At 42.4% G+C, this 20,876-nt stretch overlaps 1 protein-coding gene across 3 annotated transcripts in view; it reads left to right on the top strand.

Annotated features, from left to right (window-relative positions):
• The window catches only part of IPCEF1 (interaction protein for cytohesin exchange factors 1), a 170,697-nt gene extending 158,564 nt beyond the window's left edge, over window positions 1-12,133 (top strand). For all 3 annotated transcript variants that reach the window (XM_010840846.1, XM_010840845.1, XM_010840847.1), the window contains 2 exons: window positions 4,144-4,337; window positions 10,845-12,133. In XM_010840846.1, coding sequence (XP_010839148.1) covers window positions 4,144-4,337; window positions 10,845-11,051 — 401 coding nt within the window. In that variant the 3' untranslated portion in view covers window positions 11,052-12,133. The remainder of the gene's footprint in view (window positions 1-4,143; window positions 4,338-10,844) is intronic.
• Window positions 12,134-20,876: the final 8,743 nt, after the last annotated feature.

The raw sequence follows: 20,876 nt of genomic DNA, 5'->3' as shown, positions 1-20,876 counted from the left end.
ATTAAATAATATAAGATTATCCAAATAAGCCATCTTCTTTTTCATTTAGGGAATGTACTTTATGCCATGCTATTCCAAGCTCCTAAAGCTTATTTTCATCCTTACCAATGTACTGTCTGTCAAATTAGATATAAGATCTTATAATCATTTTACTCTGACATAATTACAAATTAACGTGCTAGTCAAAAATAATTTTATTTTCTATCACAGTCTTTAGTAGCACAACTGAGCATCTTGGTACACACAGAGAAAGTAACCATTCTGTTTATTTTTGTTGTATACTTATTTCACTGATTTCTTAAAATTTGTTAAATATATATTACTTTAAAAATACTGTGGTATTAAAAGCCATGTGAAAGTGTTAGTCACTCAGTCCTGTCCGACTCTTTGCAACTCCATGGACTGTAGCCCACCAGGCTCCTCTATCCATGGAATTCCCCAGGCAAGAATACTGGAGTGGGTAGCCATTCCCTTCTTCAGGGCATCTTCCCAATCCAGGGATTGAACCTGGGTCTCCTTCATCGCAGGCAGATTCTTTACTGTCTGAGCCACCAGGGAAGCCATAAAAGCTATATATCCAGACTTTATTTGAAGTAGAGTCCTGCTTGCCTATCTTTAAAAAAAAAAAAAAAAAAGATGTATAAAATTACTGTGATCTTGTGGGACTGAAAACTCGTGGAGTCTTCAATGCTAATGTTACCCTCTAGGAGTCAGATGTCTTTTAATTTCAATTTCTTAACACTTTTTAATGTCTCCAGCTTAACTCCAGGACTATTACCAAGCTTAGTATTTTTCCTATGCAAATGTCATCAGTTATCATGATAATCTTATTAAAGCCTAATTTTTAACAGCTTTATTGAGATATATTTCATGTATGCATGCTTGTTCAGTTGCTCAGTTGTATCCGACTCTTTGCGACCACATGCACTGTAGCCCACCAGGCTCCTCTGTCCATGAAATTTTTCAGGCAAGAATACTAGGGTGGGTTGCCATTTCCTTCTCCAGGGGATCTTCCTGACCCTGGGATGAAACTGTGTCTCTTAATTCTTCTCATCGGCAGTTGGCTTCTTACACATACCGTAAAATTCACATAAAAAACAGTTCAGTGGTTTTTAATATATTCATAGAGTTGTGCAACTCCACAATCTGATGTGAAGTGTGTCACATCACACACAGGAAAACCCCATACGCATTAGCTGTCATTCCTGCTTGTCCCCTCCTCAGCCCCAGGCAACCACTAATCTACTTTCTGTCTCTATAGATTTGTTTATTCTGGAAATTTTATTATAAATGGACAATATGGTATATGCCTTTTGTGACTGGCTCCTTTTACTTCAAAGAATTTTTTGCAGTTCATCCATGTTTTTGTGTGTGTTAGTACTTCATTTCTTTTAATGACTGATACTCCATTCCCTGCATGTACCATATTGCAGCAATCGATGAACATTTATTTACACTGTCGCACCTTTTGTTTGTGTCTTTCATGACATTCATGCACAAGTTTTGTGTTAATGTATGTTTTTAATTTTCTTGAATACATAGTTAGAAATAGAATTGATGGGTCATATGGTGGCTCACAGTAAAGAATCTATTTGCAATGCAGGAGACACAGGAGACATGGGTTTGATCCCTGGGTCAGGAAGATCCCCTGGAGGAGGGCATGGCAACCTGTTCCGATATTCTTGCCTGGAGAATCCTGTAGACAGAAGAGCCTGGTGGGCTACAGTCCACAGGGTTGCAAAGAGTCAGACATGACTGAAGCGATTTAGCACACACACATGATAAGTCTACAGTTAGAATTTTGAGAAACTACCAGATTGTTTCCTAAAGTGGGGTCCATTTTACATTCCCACCAAGGACTTTAATGTTCTGGTTTCGCCACACTTATGTCCTTTTTAATTTAGCCACCCTGGTGAGTGTGACATAGTATCTCATTGTGGTTTGGATTTGCATTTCTCTAATGACTAATGATACTGAGCATCCTTTCATGTGCTTATTGACAAAAGCCTACTTTTGATATCTGCACCAACTGAGCCAAAAAGTCTGTGTTCGAATGTAGTTTTGAATATTTCCTCCTTTTTTTTGATATTGTTTTGATAGAAAACAAAGAAGTTTATTGACCAGTACTATAATTTAATTGCAAAGTTAACCCAACATCTTTTCTCTCCATTTCATGAAAGAGTACTATGCATGCTTATGGACTTTCTGGTAGTAGAAGGGGGAAAAAACATTGCCTAAAGACACTTAATCTTACAAGAGTAAACTGTGAAGGAAGTGAGTGTGCTTGATTTTGATGCTCCTAGACGACTATGGTATGACTTTTTTATCCCCTTTGGAGAGACTGTTTTTTAGTTCTCCTAAGGCCATGCTTTCTATATGATCCTCTGTCAATCTTGTTCTCAGGACAGGAACCAAATCGCATGGTTCCTGCATGTGTAGGAAAAACTAAGGACTGCATGGTAGAAAAAAACTCTTATTGTCTATCTTTCCCAAGACTTTTCAGAGACCAAAGTGAATAAAGGACTGAAGTTCTTAGTAAGAAATTAAAGCAGCGACAGGAGATGATTTTTTTTTAGTAAATTTCTATATCATTCGAGACTCTTTCAGTTGCATATGACTGAAGATAACATCCAGAATACCTTAACAAAGGCAATGGATTGGCTCCCAGGGGCTCAGATGACACTAACAGTATCACCAAGATCCATGTCTCAATTGTATCCTATGGATTGGCTCCATTTTCATGACTCTTGGCATGATTCCTGGAATCTTCCAGGTCATATCATCACATTGCTCAGTTTAGGAAAACAAGGAGATTGATTCCCTGATACTCCAAACCGAAGTCTCAGAATTGAGTCTCTTTGGCCCCGTGGGCCTGATCTGAGACCCGTATGCATCCCTAGATCAGTGACTATGGCTAGCACGATGGGACTGCCTAAATATATAGGGTCCCTCTGGATACCCGGGAGAATCACTCCAATGGAAGCATTTGGGCTGAGGCTGGCGAGGCGTGGTTAAGGAAGAGAATGGGGGTGTGTGGCATGAGAAATGATTATTATCTGCTCAAAGCCACAGACCACAGGCAGATTCCTTCTTTCAAAGGGCAGTTCTAAGAAGGACATTAAAAAGGAATCTGGGACAATGGTTCTCATTATTTAGGATGTATATTGGTTTGCAAAGGTTTTCCTCTCCCACTATTGTATCTGAGAAGCAGAGAACTTGTTTGGTTTCACATGTTCACAGGTGGAGAGGAATTTTTCCCTAGGATGAATCTTCCCCTGAGTCCCACTAATCTCTGATTTAGATGGTGTTTGGACGAGACTTAGAGTTGACTTAGAGTTTCAGACTTAAAGTCGATGTTGGAATGGGTTAAGACTTGTGGCGATGTTAGGATGAATGAATGTATTTCACCTGTGAGACGGACATAAATTTTGGGAGGTTACAGGGTATATACTTCCAGGTAGTGCAAGTGGTAAAGAACTTGCCTGCCAGGGCAGGAGATGCAAGAGATACAGGTTCAAGTCCTGTGTGGGGAAGATCCCCTAGAGAAGAAAATGGCAACCCAATCTAGTATTCTTGCCTGAAAAATTCCATGGACAGAGGATCCTGGTGAGCTACAGTCCACGGGTCCACTGAGAGTCGGATGCAACTGAGCACACAGCACAGAGGGTGTACTGTGATGGGTTCAGTTTTGTCCTTCCAAAATCCCTGGGTTGAAGTCCTAACTGAATTCATGTCAACATCTCCAAAAGTCTGAATCCATTCCAATATCAACTCTAAGTCAACTCTGAGTCTCACCCAAATATCATCTAAATCAGAGATTGATGTCCCCCTAATCAATATGACTGGTGTCTATAGAAGGGGATATTGGGACACACAGACGTGCACACCATAAGACACCAAGTCAAGATAAGGGTCCTGCTGCCACAGCCAAGGAACTGTCAAAAGCTGGGGGAGAGGCTTGGAGCAGATCCTGCCCTAGAGCCTTCAAAGGGAACATGGGCTGTTGTGACAAATGTATGTCTCACCATTGTGGAGCCTGGAAGTCTAAGGTGAAGGTGTCAGGAGGATCTTGTTTTAGGACCACAGTGTCAAATGTTCTGTCCTTGATTAACTGGGCGTATTGTTATGTTTTTATTTTAATAGAAGAGACAAAAGCCTCCGAAGATGATGAAATGGAGAAGCTCTACAAATCGTTAGAGCAAGCTAGTCTGTCTCCTCTTGGGGACCGACGACCTTCAACCAAAAAGGAGCTGAGAAAGTCCTTTGTCAAGCGGTGCAAGAATCCATCCATAAATGAGAAACTCCACAAAATACGAACTTTGAATAGCACATTAAAGGTAAGAAATTCCAGATTGTGGATGAACTCTGTGAATGTGGGGTGAGGAAATGCTGGTTTTGTGGAACAATCCATGCTAACCACGTGTGTTTATGTGGCTAGAGGGTGGGGAAAGGCAGTAAAGCCAATACAGTCTCTGTAGGGTGAGTTGACCCTTGACATTCCTAAAGCCCTAGGGAATGTGGTTTTTACAATAGGCCTTGATTTTTCCATTCACTCTGGCGTAAAATCTCAAATATTAAGCTTCGAGATGGCAAGGATCATGTGTAATTTGTTTTTGTACCCTTCTACCTGGAATAATAAATGTTAGAGAGAGTCTGAGATACTCAACTGGCAGGAGTACACAGTAATATTTAATAAGATCTTGGGATTTCACCTGATTCATGAGAGGAGGCCCTTCTTCTATACTATATCCAGAAGAAAATGTCTACATTTTAGAGACAGCAAAGACTTAAGAGACTTCAAGCTGTTGGGTTTGAAGCTACAAAACACCATGAGAGCTGGGCAGTGGGAAAGAGATACTTCCTGGTAGCAGGGGATTTCATCATGAGAATAAGGGGCAGTGTACAGGATGTACTGGAGCTATTTCTAGGGCCTCCTGTAACTGAAAGGGTTCTCTGTAGCAAGAGCATCCTGGTTTCACATTTAGACAACAGTACAAACAAGGGGAGGCCAGAAGAGTTTGTAAAATAGTTCTGAATTAGCAGAAGATTTATAGATTCTGAAAAGCCTTGACAGACCTGAAATTTAATTCTGTTTTGTACATGTCCTTTTGTATCATATGAATGTGAATCCCTTTCCAGGAAGAAATGTCAGCAAGCAAAAAGACAAGGCTACCAAAGATGACTGAGTAACTCTTAGTCAGATGTCCCTGTTCATCTATAGAAAACTTAAGCATCCTAAAAACCTTGCTAAAATGAAGCTGAAAAATAAAAGGCAAAGGTACATTTTATTTATAGAAAGAAAACCCAAATGTAGAGAAATTTCCTTAGCATTTAATGATGAAAAACATTACTAGCACTCCTTTCAAAATCAAATATAGTCTGTCATCATGGGTTGGCCAAAAAGTTCATTGGGTTTTTCTTAGGATGTTACTGAAAAACCCGAATGAACTTTTTTGGCCAACTCAATATTTGCAGAGTTGTGGTTCTCTGTGACCTCTTGTTCTTCAGGCACTATAGCCACAGAATTGATGAATCCAACAGATTTTTCTTTTCTTCCCAGGTTTTAGTAATTACTAACTAGGCAACAAAAATAACCACAAACATAGCAGCTCCAGGTACTAGACATTTATTGTCTCACAGTTTCTGGGAGTCAGGACTTTGGGTGTGGCCTGGTTCAGTGTTTCTGCTTCCATGTCCCTCATGAGGCTATAATCCAGGCACCAGCTGGGGCTATCCACAGTCCTCCACTGTGGGAAAGTGTGCTTCTAAGCTTTTTCACAGCAGAGTTCAGTTCCTTACAGGTTGCTGGACTGACGGTCTCAGTTGTTCATTTGTTCACTGTCTATGGGCTGGAGGCCACCCCAGTTCCTTCCCATGTGGGTCTTTTCATAGAGCAGCTCTCAAAGTAAGAGCTGACTTCCTGCAGAGCGAGTAAGGTGGGGAGAGTGAGCAAGCAGGGTGGGTCATACCCCAGCCTCAGGAGAGACGTGACATTGCTTTTACAGCGTTCTATTCATTAGAAGCAAATCGCTAGGTCAGCGTCCCTACAGTCAAGAAGGAGAATTACAGAAGGGCATGAATCCCAGGGAGCAAGGAATGCTGGATCATTTCAGGGGCTCTCTGCCCCACCCAGCTGCACTCTCTGAACATCACTGAAAAGAAGGCCTTTCCACAGATCCCTTAGGCTGGGGCTGATGAGATAGATTCCACATTGTGTATTTCTGTGAACCTCCTATGAGGTCAGAGGGCAGGATGACATGGAAATTGACCTTGTTGAAAAAAAAAAAAAATCAGCCTCTTCATTAGAGAATGATCATTTGGTACATGCATGCTTATTCATGTCAGAAAGCTATCAGAATAATTTTCTTTTAACTATCTTAACATTTTTTTTCCATTTATTTATTGGCTACACTGGGTCTCCATTGCTGCATGTAGGCTACTCTCAAGTTGCCGTGCATAGGCTTCTCATCACAGTGGCTTTTCTTGCTGTGGAGCATGGGCTCTGGGCGTGTGGGCTTTATTAGGTGCAGCACACAGGTTCAGTAGTTGTAGCTCTCAGGCTCTAGGGCTCAGTAGTTGCCACACATGGGCTTAGTTGTCCTGGGCCATGTGGGATCTTCCTGGACCAGAGACTGAACCCATGTCCCCTGCATTGTCAGGGGGATTCTTAACCACTCCACCACCAGGGGAGTTCTGTCTTTAAAACTCAAGCTGTTAGGATAGTGGTCACCTTTGAGGAAAAGGTGAGGATATATACTGAGTAGGATCACAGTAAAGCTTTTGAAGTGCCAGATAAGAGTCTTTCCTTGACTGTGACAGTGGTTACACAAATGTGCTCTTTTTGTGATGATTTTATTAAGCACAGACTTTATGTGTACATTTTTCTCTGTGTATATTACATTGCAATATAAATATATAAAAAAATACTTCAAAGCTGGAGTGTGGACAAGCCAAAAAAAAGAACAGTTTCATGCAGAAGCAAGCAAACTATTTTAATAATAATGTTTATAGTAGTGTAGGCACATTCCAGAAATAAAGAAAAATTCTTGCATGGGGATTGTATTGGAATGAATACTCTCTATAGAAATTCTTTTAGGAAGTTGAGCAAACTATTGGGTCGCACACTAGAGATCTTTAGATCTTTAAGAGTCTCCGAGAGCTCCACCTTCCCTGACTTTTGGCTAAGCCTGTCTTTATTTTTAAATGAATGATTAATGAAATGATTAATGAGTCCAACTGAAACTTTCTCCGAAAACTACCCTCACTTGTATCTGAAGGGGAACAGACCTTTCTTTGCCCAACTGCTCTGATAGAATCCATTTCCAATGCTTAGGTCTTGATACAAACCATGCACTGAATAGTTGGAGTAAAAAAATGAAAGGATGATATTTTTCAGAACTCTATCAGACCCTACCTGCCAGAAAACCAGAAGGATGTTGTAAAAGTAGTTCAAAGCATTCAGCAAGCCTCTTGCTCTACAGGGGAGAAGCAGGGCTTTTTGCCTGATGCTCTTGACCCTGGGTTGCCAAGTCTAGGAAGGAGCTCAGAGAGTTTTATTGTTTTGCTAATTTCCTTCCTCTCTATTCTTATCTACAGTTTTTTTCTTTTATCCATAAAGGAACTAACACAGACTTGAGCTGAATGGGAAGAAATTTGAATTATTTAGAGCTAGAAACCATATGAGAAGTGTTAGCCCAAAGTTGAAGAGATCCTTTCCTAAAACCTTTTATCCCCTTTAGAGGGGTGGTGAATTCATTTTTGCCTTGAAAAAATCAGTTTTCCAAATTTTGTTGATTTGCCAAGATCTTAATTAATAATTTCTTCAATAGCATATTAGGATCACTCTCTGGACAGATATCAAGATTTCTTAAGAACGAAGTGAAACTCCTTAAGTGACTACTTACGATAGTACTATGGTAAGACTAGAGAATAGAAGCATATTTTTGGGTGAGAAAGATTGTTTTCTGAAGTGTTGATGTTGGACTCAGAGAGAAAACTGCCTTGGTTTTGCTTGACTTTCTGGCAGTCCTTCCTAGTTACCCACTTTACTTACTAACCTTTCTTTCCTCTGTTTCTTGGTCTTGGCCAACCTCCTTGGTATTCCTCTTTGGTTACTTTCCTTCTGCACAGTTTTTCTCTCCTTCCTGAAACCCCAAAATATCTTTTAACCTCCGTTTATCACCACACCCTTGCTTTTGTGATTCAAAATGATAAATCTCACTACTCAGATTACTATGTGTGTGAACCTTTTCCCTTGAAATGCATGTTACTCCAGTGAATTTAGAAACAGGAAAAGAAGAAGACAAGAAAATATAATAAAACACTCCAAATAAAGCATAAGTTAAAGCTGAATGTAGAGCACAAACAATACATTCATGTGCCAGTGGGTCTAAAAGAGGAGGCACAAGGACATTGGAAGCAGAGAAGGGGGTCAAGGAAGGGCTTTTATGATAAATAAGAGCATATGAGTACGCCAGTGAGAATGATCACCTGCAGATGGGAAACTGATGAGTCACAGGAAAGGGGTGAGAATTGCTGGAGCAAATTTCCTAAATGTACGAAAGAACATGCTTTTACAAGTAGAGAGATGGGTCTTTGCTGGAAGCACAGACATTTCACCCAAGTGAACAGGAAGGAAGGCAGCATGTACCTGTGCTGATGTAGATAGAAGGCAATAGGAGCTTGGGAGAACTACTCTTCTGATTGTTTCCATTTCCTCAAAAAAATAAAGAGCAGGGTCATCAGCTACAGGGGAGGATTGGGGAGGAGATCTGAGCAGAAATGAGAAACTCTGAAATAGTCATTTAGGGGAGTGGGAGAAAAAAGGGATGAGAAAACGCAGTTACTGAATAGTCGTGCAAGTCCACTTAATGGCAGTGGTCATGCGTTTGAACTTGGACCAGTAAGCACAGCAGTGAATGCTTACCTATGCACATCCTGCCCCGGATTAGCAGAGACAGTTCATAACTGAATGTCTACCTGGCCCTCAGCACTGTGTGAGATTCGGGGAATGCAGGAATGAATAAAATATGTTCCTTGTCGCCTTCCTTAAGAAGCTTTAGAATAGACGACGTGACAGACCCATGAACATCTAAGTGTGATGTGGTAAGTTCTAAGAGGGTTCCAAGCATTGGAAGGCATGCAAGCATGAAAAAATCTTCTCAGTTCAATCTGGGGTTCAGTTTTTTGGAGAGCATGATACCCGAAGTGAATGTACATTTATGAGCTGTCGTAAAATCCATTAAAAAAAAAAAGAGATTGGCCAATGTTCCATGTGAAAATCACTCTAGGTAGGAATTAGAGTCGACTAGGTGAAGGAGGTCCTCTGCCTGAAGTGAATGTACATTCATGAGCTGTAGTAAAATCCATTAAAAAACAAAAGAGAGAGAGAGGGAGATTGGGAAATATTCCATGTGAAAATCACTCTAGGAATTAGAGTCCACTAGGTGAAGAAGTGGAGAAGGAAATGGCAACCCACTCCAGTATTCTTGCCTAGAAAATCCTGTGGACAGAGGAGCCTGGTGGGCTGCTGTCCATAGGGTTGCACAGAGTCAGACACGACTGAAGCGACTTAGCATGCATGCGTGCATTGGAGAAGGAAATAGCAATCTGCTCCAGTATTCTTGCCTGGGGAATCCTAGGGATGGAGGAACGTGGTGGGCTGCCGTCTATGGGGTCGTGCAGAGCCGGACACGACTGAAGCGACTTATCAGCAGCAACAGCAGGTGAAGAAGGGTGTAGAAGGTCCTCTGTGTGACATGTCCTGGGGTGGTGAAGCAGCATTGTATGGGGGAGAAAACCCATGTCAATACTCCTAAAGAGGAAAGGAAAAAGCAAGTGGAGAATCAACAAATGGGCTCACGTCCGTGGAAACTTGGGTGAGAAGGGGAACCGTTAAGAGGACTCAGAATTTCAGGGGGACTCCCTGGACTGTCGGACAGAGGGTGGATACAAAGTGGGGACTGGGGGCAGGAACCTCACTTGGGAGGCTGTAGCAGCAGATTAAGGGTGATAAGTGAGACTTTATATCCCAAATTGGGATTACGGTCACAGAGATGGAGGAAGCAGGAATAGGTTTGCGATAAATATGTAGGCTGAGAAATCTTTTATTTTTTTTTTAATGTGGAAACTGATATGTCTTATGTCTCATTCCATTCCTTGACTATAGAAAAGTCCCCTGACCTGAGACAGACATTTCAGAAATGTGTGTCACTGGTTGCGGAGGAGGCAGGGTGAAATGATATGAATAGATTATTGGCGTCATTGAAATACGCATTGTTTGTATGGAAGTTTAATGATATCTTCTTTGAATAAAAAGATAGCCTACCTGTTTAGTCTGTATACATTAAATAAATGTGTGAAATTTATTTAAAATTAATACAATTTAATAGAAAATTAAAAAAGAGACATTTTGTACTGTCTTATGTCTTAGGATAAGTACTGTGTGGTCAACAACATGGTTATACAGTTATCCATCCCAGGAGGAATAAAGCTCACACTGAGATAGAAATATGACTGTGATGTGGAATACTGGATTAATCAGGAACATAGGAGACATAGGAGACCTTGGTTTTGTGTCCAGTTCTTCCCCCAAGCCTTGTGTGGGATGTTTACCTCTTTGTGCTTAGCTTATCTAAGCACAAAGGGTGGGTGTCCTGCCATGTCTCTTAGGATTGTTGTAGAAATTTGAATATTAGTGTGTAAAAACACTTTGATAATTTTACAGTCAAGGTATATGTGCATTTATTTGCAAAAGGCTAAAGATGGTTTATTGAAGTTAAGATAGCTATCACATCTCACCCTCCTCTCTCTCTGTGTCTCTTTTTATTTTCCTACTTGGACAGTGTAAAGAACACGACCTGGCCGTGATTAACCAGCTGCTGGATGATCCGAAGCTGACAGCCAGAAAATATAGGGAGTGGAAGCTCATGAACACCCTGCTGATCCAGGACATCTATCAGCAACATCAGCAGAGGCGAACCCCCACGTCTGCCTCTGAAGGCTCCCCCCAGAAACCACCTTCCTCTGCCCGCCTTGAAAATTCAATTTGAGAACCAGCCAGGATGCTCTCCCCTCCTGTCTTACCCCTCAGGCAACTCTTCAAGACGTTGTGAGAGCTTAACATTTTTCCTTGTAAAGGAAAACTGAAACCCAGTTCCTGGAAACACCAGCTCCTCCTGGAGGGATGCGGTTGGGATGGAAACAAACGATGATGCTGCCTCACCAATTCCAGTGCTCCCATCGTACTGGAGGGATGGAGTTCAGCTGAGAAAACAGTGTCTGTGTTCCTTCTGGGACCCCTGACCACGCTGGGTTCTAGGTGGGATATGCAAACCATATTTTTTGTTTCTTGTTCTCAAGAGAAGGACAGCATTCCACGGGCAAAAGATCACTTTTGACCAGGGATACTTCTTCATAGAAATATTCTGTTTTCCAAAAGAAGAATGTACATATTCCATCTGGTTGGGTAGCTGAGTTCCCCAAATCACCTTTTGAGTGGAGGAATGCTTTCCACAGAGCGCCCGGAGCAGCACAGATGTGGCATCGTGGATCCCCAAATCACCTTTTGAGTGGAGGAATGCTTTCTACAGAGCGCCCGGAGCAGCACAGATGTGGCATCTGGAACCCAAATCCCTTGCCTTTGGTCCAGAATGCTGGTGCCTTTCCCACGTGTTGAGAAATGATTCGTAGCAAATGGTATATGGGAACACTCAAGAAAGAGACGTGTTCTGTATTCCACTCATTCAAAGGACAGCTTCATATTTTCACACTTTGTCTGGGTTGGGGTCGGGGACCTGATTCATGTGTCCTTTCCACGGAACAGCTAAAGACAACTCTCTCATCACACTCGGACACCTCTATTCCAACCTAAGCTTTTCTGAACCAGGATGTAGTAATACATCCAGCGAATAATGTTTCCTGCCATGGCCCTTGGGTGCGGTAGCTATGCATGGTATAAATGTACATCCAGGGAGTTCCCTGGTGGTTCAGTGGTTAGGACTCCATGCTCGCAGTGCCGAGGGCCCAGGTTCAACCCCTGGTTGGGGAATTAAGATCCCACAAAGAGCACAACATGGCCATTAAATAAATAAATGTGTACCCGTGATCCCCAGGATCCGTATTGACAAGGTGATTCTGGTGTCTGAAATTTACTCCAAAAAAAAAAAAAAAAGTTAAAAGATGATTGTTTTATTTTTGTATGGTTATGTGTCACTGTGTCCTATGTGAATAGCTATCTATAATATGTTTGTTATTTAAAGATATTTATAGAAGTTTAGATTACTAATGTCTTAAAAGAGGCTATATACTATGGTATGTTTTATTCAGTATATATTTCAAAGTATATACTTTTTGCTTGAGAAAAATAGAAATACTATGGGTACATTGGAGTTATGATATTGCACTATAATGTCTGAGGAATGCTCAGGAAATCTTGTGGGATAAATGTAGGGCATGCATTGCTAATAATAATCTTTATTTTCTGGCTTTTCTCTCTGCTTCTGTCTCTGTCACCAGAATGCTTAGGTTTCTATCTGTTGTAAACCATTCTCCTAACCAGAAAAGGACTTTCCTTTTACATCATCCCTTCTAGTAAATACACGTTAAGGTTTATGCCATTTATGCCCACACATCCTAAACCAAATGAAGCACAACTAATGCAGTCTTCTGAAGACTATTAGGCTAATACCCTTAAAGGAAACTCATTTTATTAGAGAAACGAGAGGCAAGTCTCCACTCACTAATCACCATGAATACTTCTCTCCATAAGAATAACCACATCAGAGACCCATTTCAGCCTGACCTCGAGCAAATTGTCAACACAACCTCATTGGGTTTGTAGTGTCAGAGTGTGTGGCTTGACATTCAAATGGAAATACCCATCCCCCACCTCTGAATTTTATCTGCAAACTAAATGGAAATAGTTGTTGAAAATTTCCCTAAGCTTTACTAAGAGGTCTCAATACTTTGTAAACAAAAAACAACTTTAAACCAAACAAAAAGCATGTTGTAAAACTAGAAGCTTCTGAGAGATAAAGGCCAAGCTGGTCAGTGTGACCCAGTGAGCATTTAGGTGCTGTTGCCCCAGGTAGAACTGGTAACCCTGAGAGAAGGAACCATTCAGGTCCTCAGGCTGGACCCTGAAGCTTCTGGTTTGAAGCCTGGTGTTTCATCCTCTTTACTCTAGAAATTATCACTGATTCTGCCTATAATTAGCAGCATCTGATTCTTCCTGTTTCCATTGCTTCCCCATTTCCCCCTCTATTTGCCATGATGTGATGGGCCCAGACGCCATGATCTTCGTTTTTTTGGATGTTGAGTTTTAAGCCAGCTTTTTCACTCTCCCTTTTCACTTTCATCAAGAGGCTCTTTGGTTCCTCTTTGCTTTCTGCCATAAGGGTGGTGTCATCTGGGTATCTGAGGTTATTGATATTTCTCCTGGCAATCTTGATTCCAGCTTGTGCTTCATCCAGCCTGGCATTTCGCATGATGACTCTGCATATAAGTTAAATAAGCAGGATGACAATACACAGCCTTGATGTACTTCTTTCCTAGTTTGGAACCAGCCCGTTGTTTCATGTCTGGTTCTAACTGTTGCTTCTTGACCTGCATACAGGTCAAATTCTTCCTGTAATCAGAAGGTGGATTGTTCAGGGTTTGCAATGGAAACAAAGTGGTGAGAAAAGCTGAAATAATCATGGAGGAAAGGATATTATGATATATGTTCTTCTGCCTTATTTCTCTTTAGTTTCCAGCACCACCCTATAAACGTCAAACCAGTTTTCCCCAGGTGGAAGTGCTTCAACAGCTTGCAGATATATTCTAATGCTTTACTGTGATTTTTTGTTAATATACATGTAACTGACCTTTTCAAGTCCATACCGCTTGATGGAGAAGCGCTTGATACCGCTCCTGGAGAAGACAATGGCACCCCACTCCAGTGCTCTTGCCTGGAAAATCCTATGGATGGAGGAGCCTGGAAGGCTGCAGTCCATGGGGTCGCTGAGGGTTGGACACAACTGAGCGGCTTCACTTTCATTTTTCACTTTCATGCATTGGAGAAGGAAATGGCAACCCACTCCAGTGTTCTTGCCTGGAGAATCCCAGGCACGACGGAGCCTGGTGGGCTGCCATCTACGGGGTTGCACAGAGTCGGAGACAACTGAAGTGATTTAGCAGCAGTAGCAGATACCACTCCAGTTTAAAGGCAAAATAGATCCGTGAGATGACTTGTCTTTCAGTTACTTTTCAAGGTGAAGTCAGTTGACACGTTTTTGCTTTGTTAGTTGAAACAGTTGCAGAACCCCCCATGAAAGTTAAAATTGAGTTGCAGGATTTTGCGCCCAGCTCTTCTAGACCAGACTCACCTGCTCACTTGTGACTTCCCTTCTGGGGATGTGTTCGCTCTGTGTTCTGCTGTGCTAGGAAGTAGTGGAGGCTGCAGCTCTGAGTTCCCACCTTCAGCTGTGGTTGAAGAGGAGGGCAAGAGAAGTGAGAAGAGGGGGGTGACTTTCGTCAGAAGTAACGCCAGTAAGTCTCTGGGCCTGAAGCCATTTTTTTCTGATCTGAGGGATACTGAGAAAATTGGATTACTTCCGATTTATTCCTGAGGACTGGACCATCTCTGAAATGGATTTGGGGCCATTTCATGTGGGTCTAAGGGGAGATTTCTACACCCATTGCTGTTTTCAAAGTTTACTGTTCCTCCCATACTGATCTGCTGCTGGGCTGGCTGTGGATTGGGGTGTAACTTATCATTCTGCTTCCTTTCCTTCCTTCTGTAAAGTACACTGCTTGTTAGGAGCTGTGAGATCCTTGGATAAAAGAGATCTGTGGTCAAGCGCTGTGGAACGGCACACCACCATGACCACTCAGGAAGTGGAGAAGCTCTGAGCATAACCGGGTCTGAACCCGCGGCACCTGGTGTGGCCTAGGATCTGGCTTGGACTCCTCTCGGGTTGTTGTGGGTCGGGGGCTGCTCCCTCCACTGTTTGCCTGGTGCGGGATGTGACGCTCTCACTGACTGGCCCACTGCAGGATCTGCTGAGTTGTGTCCCTCACATGGAGGACGTCTGTTGCTTTGAGCAATCCTTAGTTGTGTCACAGTCTCTGTGTCACACCCCAGGCCTACAGCCTTGGACAAAGACTCTAAAGCACACTATGGTGAAGACTGCAGGAAGCAAGCCTGGGCAAGCCGTTGTGCTGGAGTCAGAGGTCAAGGTGAAACGATGGTGCCTTAGATTTAAGTAGCACTTTGTAGTAGTTTGCAAACGGATGTATTTCAAGTTCCCCCTACCCCTCTGGAGGGGTCTCTGTAATATTGGGGATGGCTGTGGATTATCGTTCTTCCTTCTGGCCCAGGATGAGTGCCTTGGGGAGACCCCCACGTGGTGTGGCCAGGACGTGAGTCTCCCTCCATCTCTGCCTTGTGCAGTGGTGTGGGGACCAGCAGGTGAACTTGACTGTACGTGCCCTTGCACTGCCATGGGCACAGGGCCATGGTGGCTTCTCTGAGGTCATCCACCAAAAACCTGAGGGCCCCTGTTTCTTGAGTACAGTCTCTTCCTCGTGGCCTGAAAGTTTACCGTTCCTCCCGTACTGCTCTGCAGCTGGGCTGGCTGTGGATTGGGGCATAACTTATCATCCTGCTTCCTTTCCTTCCTTCCGTAAATTACACTGCTTGGTAGGAGCTGTGAGATCCTTGGATGAAAGAGATCTGTTTATTTTTCCTTTTTAAAATGTGTCAGGAGATACCAGACACTGAGCTTAGTGATTAAGAGTTAGGACCTTAAGTTCCTCTGAGTTCTTTTTTATGTAACTATGCTAATTTCCTCAGACAGCCTCTAAGTCACAAGCAGTATCACAGAGGTGAACCAGACACTTAAAAGTCTTTTGAGGAGAGGTGCTGTACCAGTTCCAGCCATATGTAATTTATGGACATATACCTCTTTGTATGATATTCCAATTGAAAGATAATATTTTGATGAAGTCCACAGAAGATTGAGTGAGTAATTTAGGTGCAGAAGGGGGCCACCCAATAGTCACCCTGTGTTGCAAAGCTGCCGTGTCTAAATGAAGTTTGAGGATGGATCTCCTCTTCGGTCTAATATTTGATATTTGATTGGGGTTTTCCAATTGGCTTCACCATCCAATTTTTTTTGGGGGGGGGAGTATAGTTATATATAAGAGAAATAGAGTCCTAGAAATGTGGAGTGACTGCCTACCTAGGGTTTTGTAATATGTCACAAAAATGGAAGCCCCCGAAACTAGATTTTAACAACTCATAGGAAATGGACTGAGGTGGATCAGTCATTCCTCTAGCACCCAGAGCTGCTGTCTCAGTGAACAAGAAAACGATCTCGTTTCTATGTGTTGTGAGACAGGAAGCCTTCTCTACATCTTCACCCTTGCACACATCACCACAGACCACAGAGAAAACGAAGAAGAAATGGATTCTACATTTTGAATAATACTTCTGTTTCTCGTGCTGTGAGAAGACTTCGCTGCCCTGTTTTGATATTTCTTTACCTTGAATCCAAAAGGGGACGCCTGCCCCAGGGAGATGATGAACATCTCATCATAAAGCCCAGGATTTTATTCCACCATGTCCTTTAATGTCCTTGCATGATGCGGATGTGACTTTTTGCACTGCATGATGTTTGGGGGCAAATGTTAATGTCAAAACGATACCTTCAATCTCATTGTACTCTCATCTCCCCTCTTGGAACAAACTGAAAAAAAAGAGGCATGACTCATTTCTCCTGCTTTCTGTGTTTGAGGATGACTTTTCAGATAAAAATAAAAACAGAAGAAAATATGTCTAGTAAAATGACACGGGAAACAGTGGAAATGTTCTGTTCCTGTTCGTTTTCTGCCCTGCAATGTTGCTTGGTCAAAATAAAAGTTCCCTGGGAAGTATTGAGTGGCTGGGCTTTTATCGTCTATAAAGATTAGGGCGCCCTCTGGTGGCATCTTCAAAATAATTGCTTCTAGACGATTTTTAAATAAAAGAATTTTATTGAGAAATCTATTTCAACAATAACTCAGGTGGCCTTCTCCAGTGGTCTTCAGCTGACAGGTTTTCTCAATGCAGATATATTTATACTTTTCAAAATTGTTGATGCAAACAATTTAACTCGTCATTGTTATGTACCCACATCTTGTTTAGAGAATCTTAAAAATCTGCAGATTACAAAAATTACAAGCAGTAGCACATAAGCTCCTTAAAACACATAAGATATGTTCGTGAAAAAGGGACAATGAAAATATTGAAGTAGCATCATAAATCGCCTTTATTCCGATCCACTGATGAAAGGAGGTTGGTTTGCGTTGAACTTAACACCTCCTTGACTGCTGTATACACAAAGTGTTTATTTTTTTTCCTCCCTCCCTCCAAATTTTCACTTTACATGCCGAGTCTCATCCTCTTTTTCCTCTATCTGCTACCAGCAAGTCTGTCTATGCTCCCACACAGAAGCAGTAAAAAATTATTCTAGACCAAAGGGATTATCCAAAGGCATCGATATAGCATGTTCTTGATTTCCAGAACAATCTTGCATTAGTTTTATGTTGCTGCTGTACCACTGCAAATGTAGCAGCTTAAAAATGTGTTGAATGTATTTCCTTGCTCTCTCCAGGTCACCCACATTCTTTGCTTCTTGGATATCTTCCTGCATCTTCAAAGTGGCAACATTGTATCTCTCTGCTTCTGGTCTCTCTAGTGAGAGACCCTTTCCCCACTGGCTCTTTTAAGGACCCCTGTGATTGCATTCAGCCCACCTAATGCAGGCAACCTTCTCTATTTTAACAACCTGAATACAACCTCCAACCTTAACTCCTCTTTGTACAATATATGCAGGTCCGGAGATTCATGACCATCATTCTACCATGTAAATCTGCTGACTGTAAACCTCCATTTCAAATATCCTGTTTAGTCTCCCTGAACCATCGATGTCTTCCAGAAATTTCGGAATGTCTTAAGTTTTAATGACAAGCACGAAATCCTTTGTCATACCGTGTGATGAATTTGATTTCATCAAAGTATATTCACTATAGGAAAAATATTAATAATTCCATCTTTATGAGTAAGGGGGAAATTTTTCTAGTTTTTAAACTGACACATACTCAGGTGTGACAGATACAGGAGTTTCACAATTAGATCAAGTTTTAACAACACCTGCATTTAAAGACAAAGCATTAGAAAGCTTCTTTTGAGAATTGAATATTGTTTAGCAGAGGGTGACTTAGGCCTCAAAATCTTAGGTTTATGAGCTGCTCCATGCCAGGTCCCAGCTTGTTCTCACAGGAAAGAGTCCCAGAGAGCCTAGTGAGTCCATGATGGTGTTCAAATGTACCAAGAGGCATAGAATTTCCATTGATTTCAGCCCTTGTAAACCACCATCTGAATACTATATTTGTCTTTTCTCTCTGAACAGCCCAAGCAAGCCTGTCTTCATAGGTAATCCCTTGATGCTGGTCTGCTTGTTTTTCCAGCCTCATGCTTGAGGAACTCATAAGCGCTCTGCCTGCCCTGAAGTCTCTGATGAGCGTGTGTTGGCAGTTCTGTCTGGAGCAGGTGGTGTGGGGAAGGGACAGAACTCCCAGGCCAGTGGGGTGCCTGGATGCTTCACTAGTTACTGTCCTGGTGCCAAATATTATAGTTGTGGACGCTGTGGAAGCCGGCCCAGACCCCTTCACTTGTCCAGAGTTTTCATGCCTCAGGATTTGCAGTTAATAGCATCCTCCTTTTTCAGAAAATGGTCCTCAGCCAAATGAGCCCCACTTAGGCCAGGATGTTATTTATGCCCGTCATTCTCGACCAGGGTGGCTGTGGCCAATAAATGCCAAGGCCAGATGGCAACACTTAGCAATCACAAGCAAGGTAGTCAGAATTAGAGCAATGGGCAACAGCGACAGCCTGGGGCTGGTGCTGACCATATGGATCTTTGGAGACGGCTAATAGAAAACGAGTCTCCAGACACAAAATACACGGGAAGACAGTGGTATGCAGAAATACCTTCAAGGGAAATTTGATAAGGCCCAAAATGTTGCTGATTCCCAGGAACCCCTTCCAAATAATATGGCTGCTAGGTTAGGGGAGGGAAGGGAAATATATAGGCCAAGTGATAAATGGCCCATGTGCTCTAATTTCTTTTTTCTTCTTTAAAACTTTTGGCTGCACCGTGTGACATGTGGAATCTTAGTTCCCTGACCAGGGATTGAACCTGCACCCTCTGCAGTGGATGTGTGGAGTCTTAACCACTGGACCTCCAGAGAAGTCTCGCTAATTTTTAAATGTACAATTGGAAATGCTATACTTGGCAACTGGAAGAATTCTCATGTCAGTTTTTTTTTTTTTTTTTTTAACCAGTAATAAGTATTGTAGAAGTCCTTGAAACCACCTCTTTCAGAATAGACCGTAAATGAAAACCAACATTGCATCCAAGGGAAACGGCAGAGGTTAGTGCCCCTGTAAAGGACTTTGAGGTATAGGTGCCCACTCATACCTATTCAATTTACAAGTTTGTCTCCTTAAAAACCAAGAAGGATCATGGCAAATTATGATGGATTCCTGTTAACTGAACCAAGTTACAACCCGCGGAACCTGCAGTGTTTGCTGTGGTCTCTTTACTAGAGCAGATTACATCCACCAGCACATAAACGTTGGCTGGGAAGTGGATTCTCTTCAACATCCTTCAGTTCACATCTATATGGAATGGATGACTAAATGCATTTATGGTCTTGACCCAGGACTCTATTAATTCTCTTGCTGTGTGTTATGATATAGTTGAAAGGGACCTAGACCATTTAAACATTCCACAGAAAATCATATTGGTTCACCATATTGATGACATCACGTAACAAGCAATAAGAACTTGATGAGCAAGAAGGGGAAAGTGCTTTGGAGGCTGTGGTTTGACATAGGAACTCCGGATAGTGAGAGAGAGATTTAACAAAGGCTCAAAGTATTGCTAAATATGTGGAATATCTAGGGGTCCAATTGCTTGGGGAAAGCCAGGACATCTCATGCAAAGGACAAAATTATTGTACCTTGTGTGTGGCTGTGCTCAGTCATGTCTGATTCTTTGCAACCCCATGGACTGTAGCCCTCCAGGCTCCTCTGTCCACAGGATATTCCAGGCAAGAATACTAGAGTGGGTTGCCATTTCCTTCTTCAGGGGATCTTCCTGACCCAGGGATTGAACCCTTGTCTCCTGTGTCTCCTGCATTGCAGGCAGATTCTTTACCACTGAGCCACTTGGGAAGCTTAGACATCTACAATAAGAAAGAAGCATTATGCTTGGTGGGTCTGTTCAAGTTTTGAAGGCAAGATGTCCCGTACTTGGGAAGATTGTTCTGACTTCATTCATTGAGATGGGAATCTTCTAGAGCCCAGAACAAGAATGGGCTCTACAGTAAGAATAGACCGTAGTGCAAGTAATCCTTCTCGTGCTTGGGCTATATGACTTGGCAGGTCCCACAGTAGGTAGTAGAGATAGATACAACACAGAAAGAAACAGTGTGGAGTCTATGACAGCCTCCAACAGGAGAGTCACGGCACAGATCCCTAGGATGCTGGACCAAGGCCATGCCATCTACAATAGAGAATGAGGTACCATATGGTATTTTGTCATAGACATCTGAGTAGACTGGGACCATGACCTTAATGAGCAGCCCACTGTACGGCCAAGGAACTGAGGCAGTGGGTGCATGACTGTGGGACCTGGTGGTTCTATCACATTCTATATGTTCATGAGGCTGCTGGCTTGAAAGAGCTTTGGAAAAGTCTCCTGAAGGGGCAGCTGAGACACCTACTGGTAGGAATATATTGTGAGAGTGGAGCACCACCCTTCAGAATACAGTGTGCTTTTCAGAGC

This window comes from Bison bison, unplaced genomic scaffold (genome assembly GCF_000754665.1).
Source record: "Bison bison bison isolate TAMUID 2011002044 unplaced genomic scaffold, Bison_UMD1.0 scf7180017864148, whole genome shotgun sequence".
NCBI lineage: Eukaryota > Metazoa > Chordata > Mammalia > Artiodactyla > Bovidae > Bison > Bison bison.
This window is presented reverse-complemented; position numbering and strand designations above follow the sequence as displayed.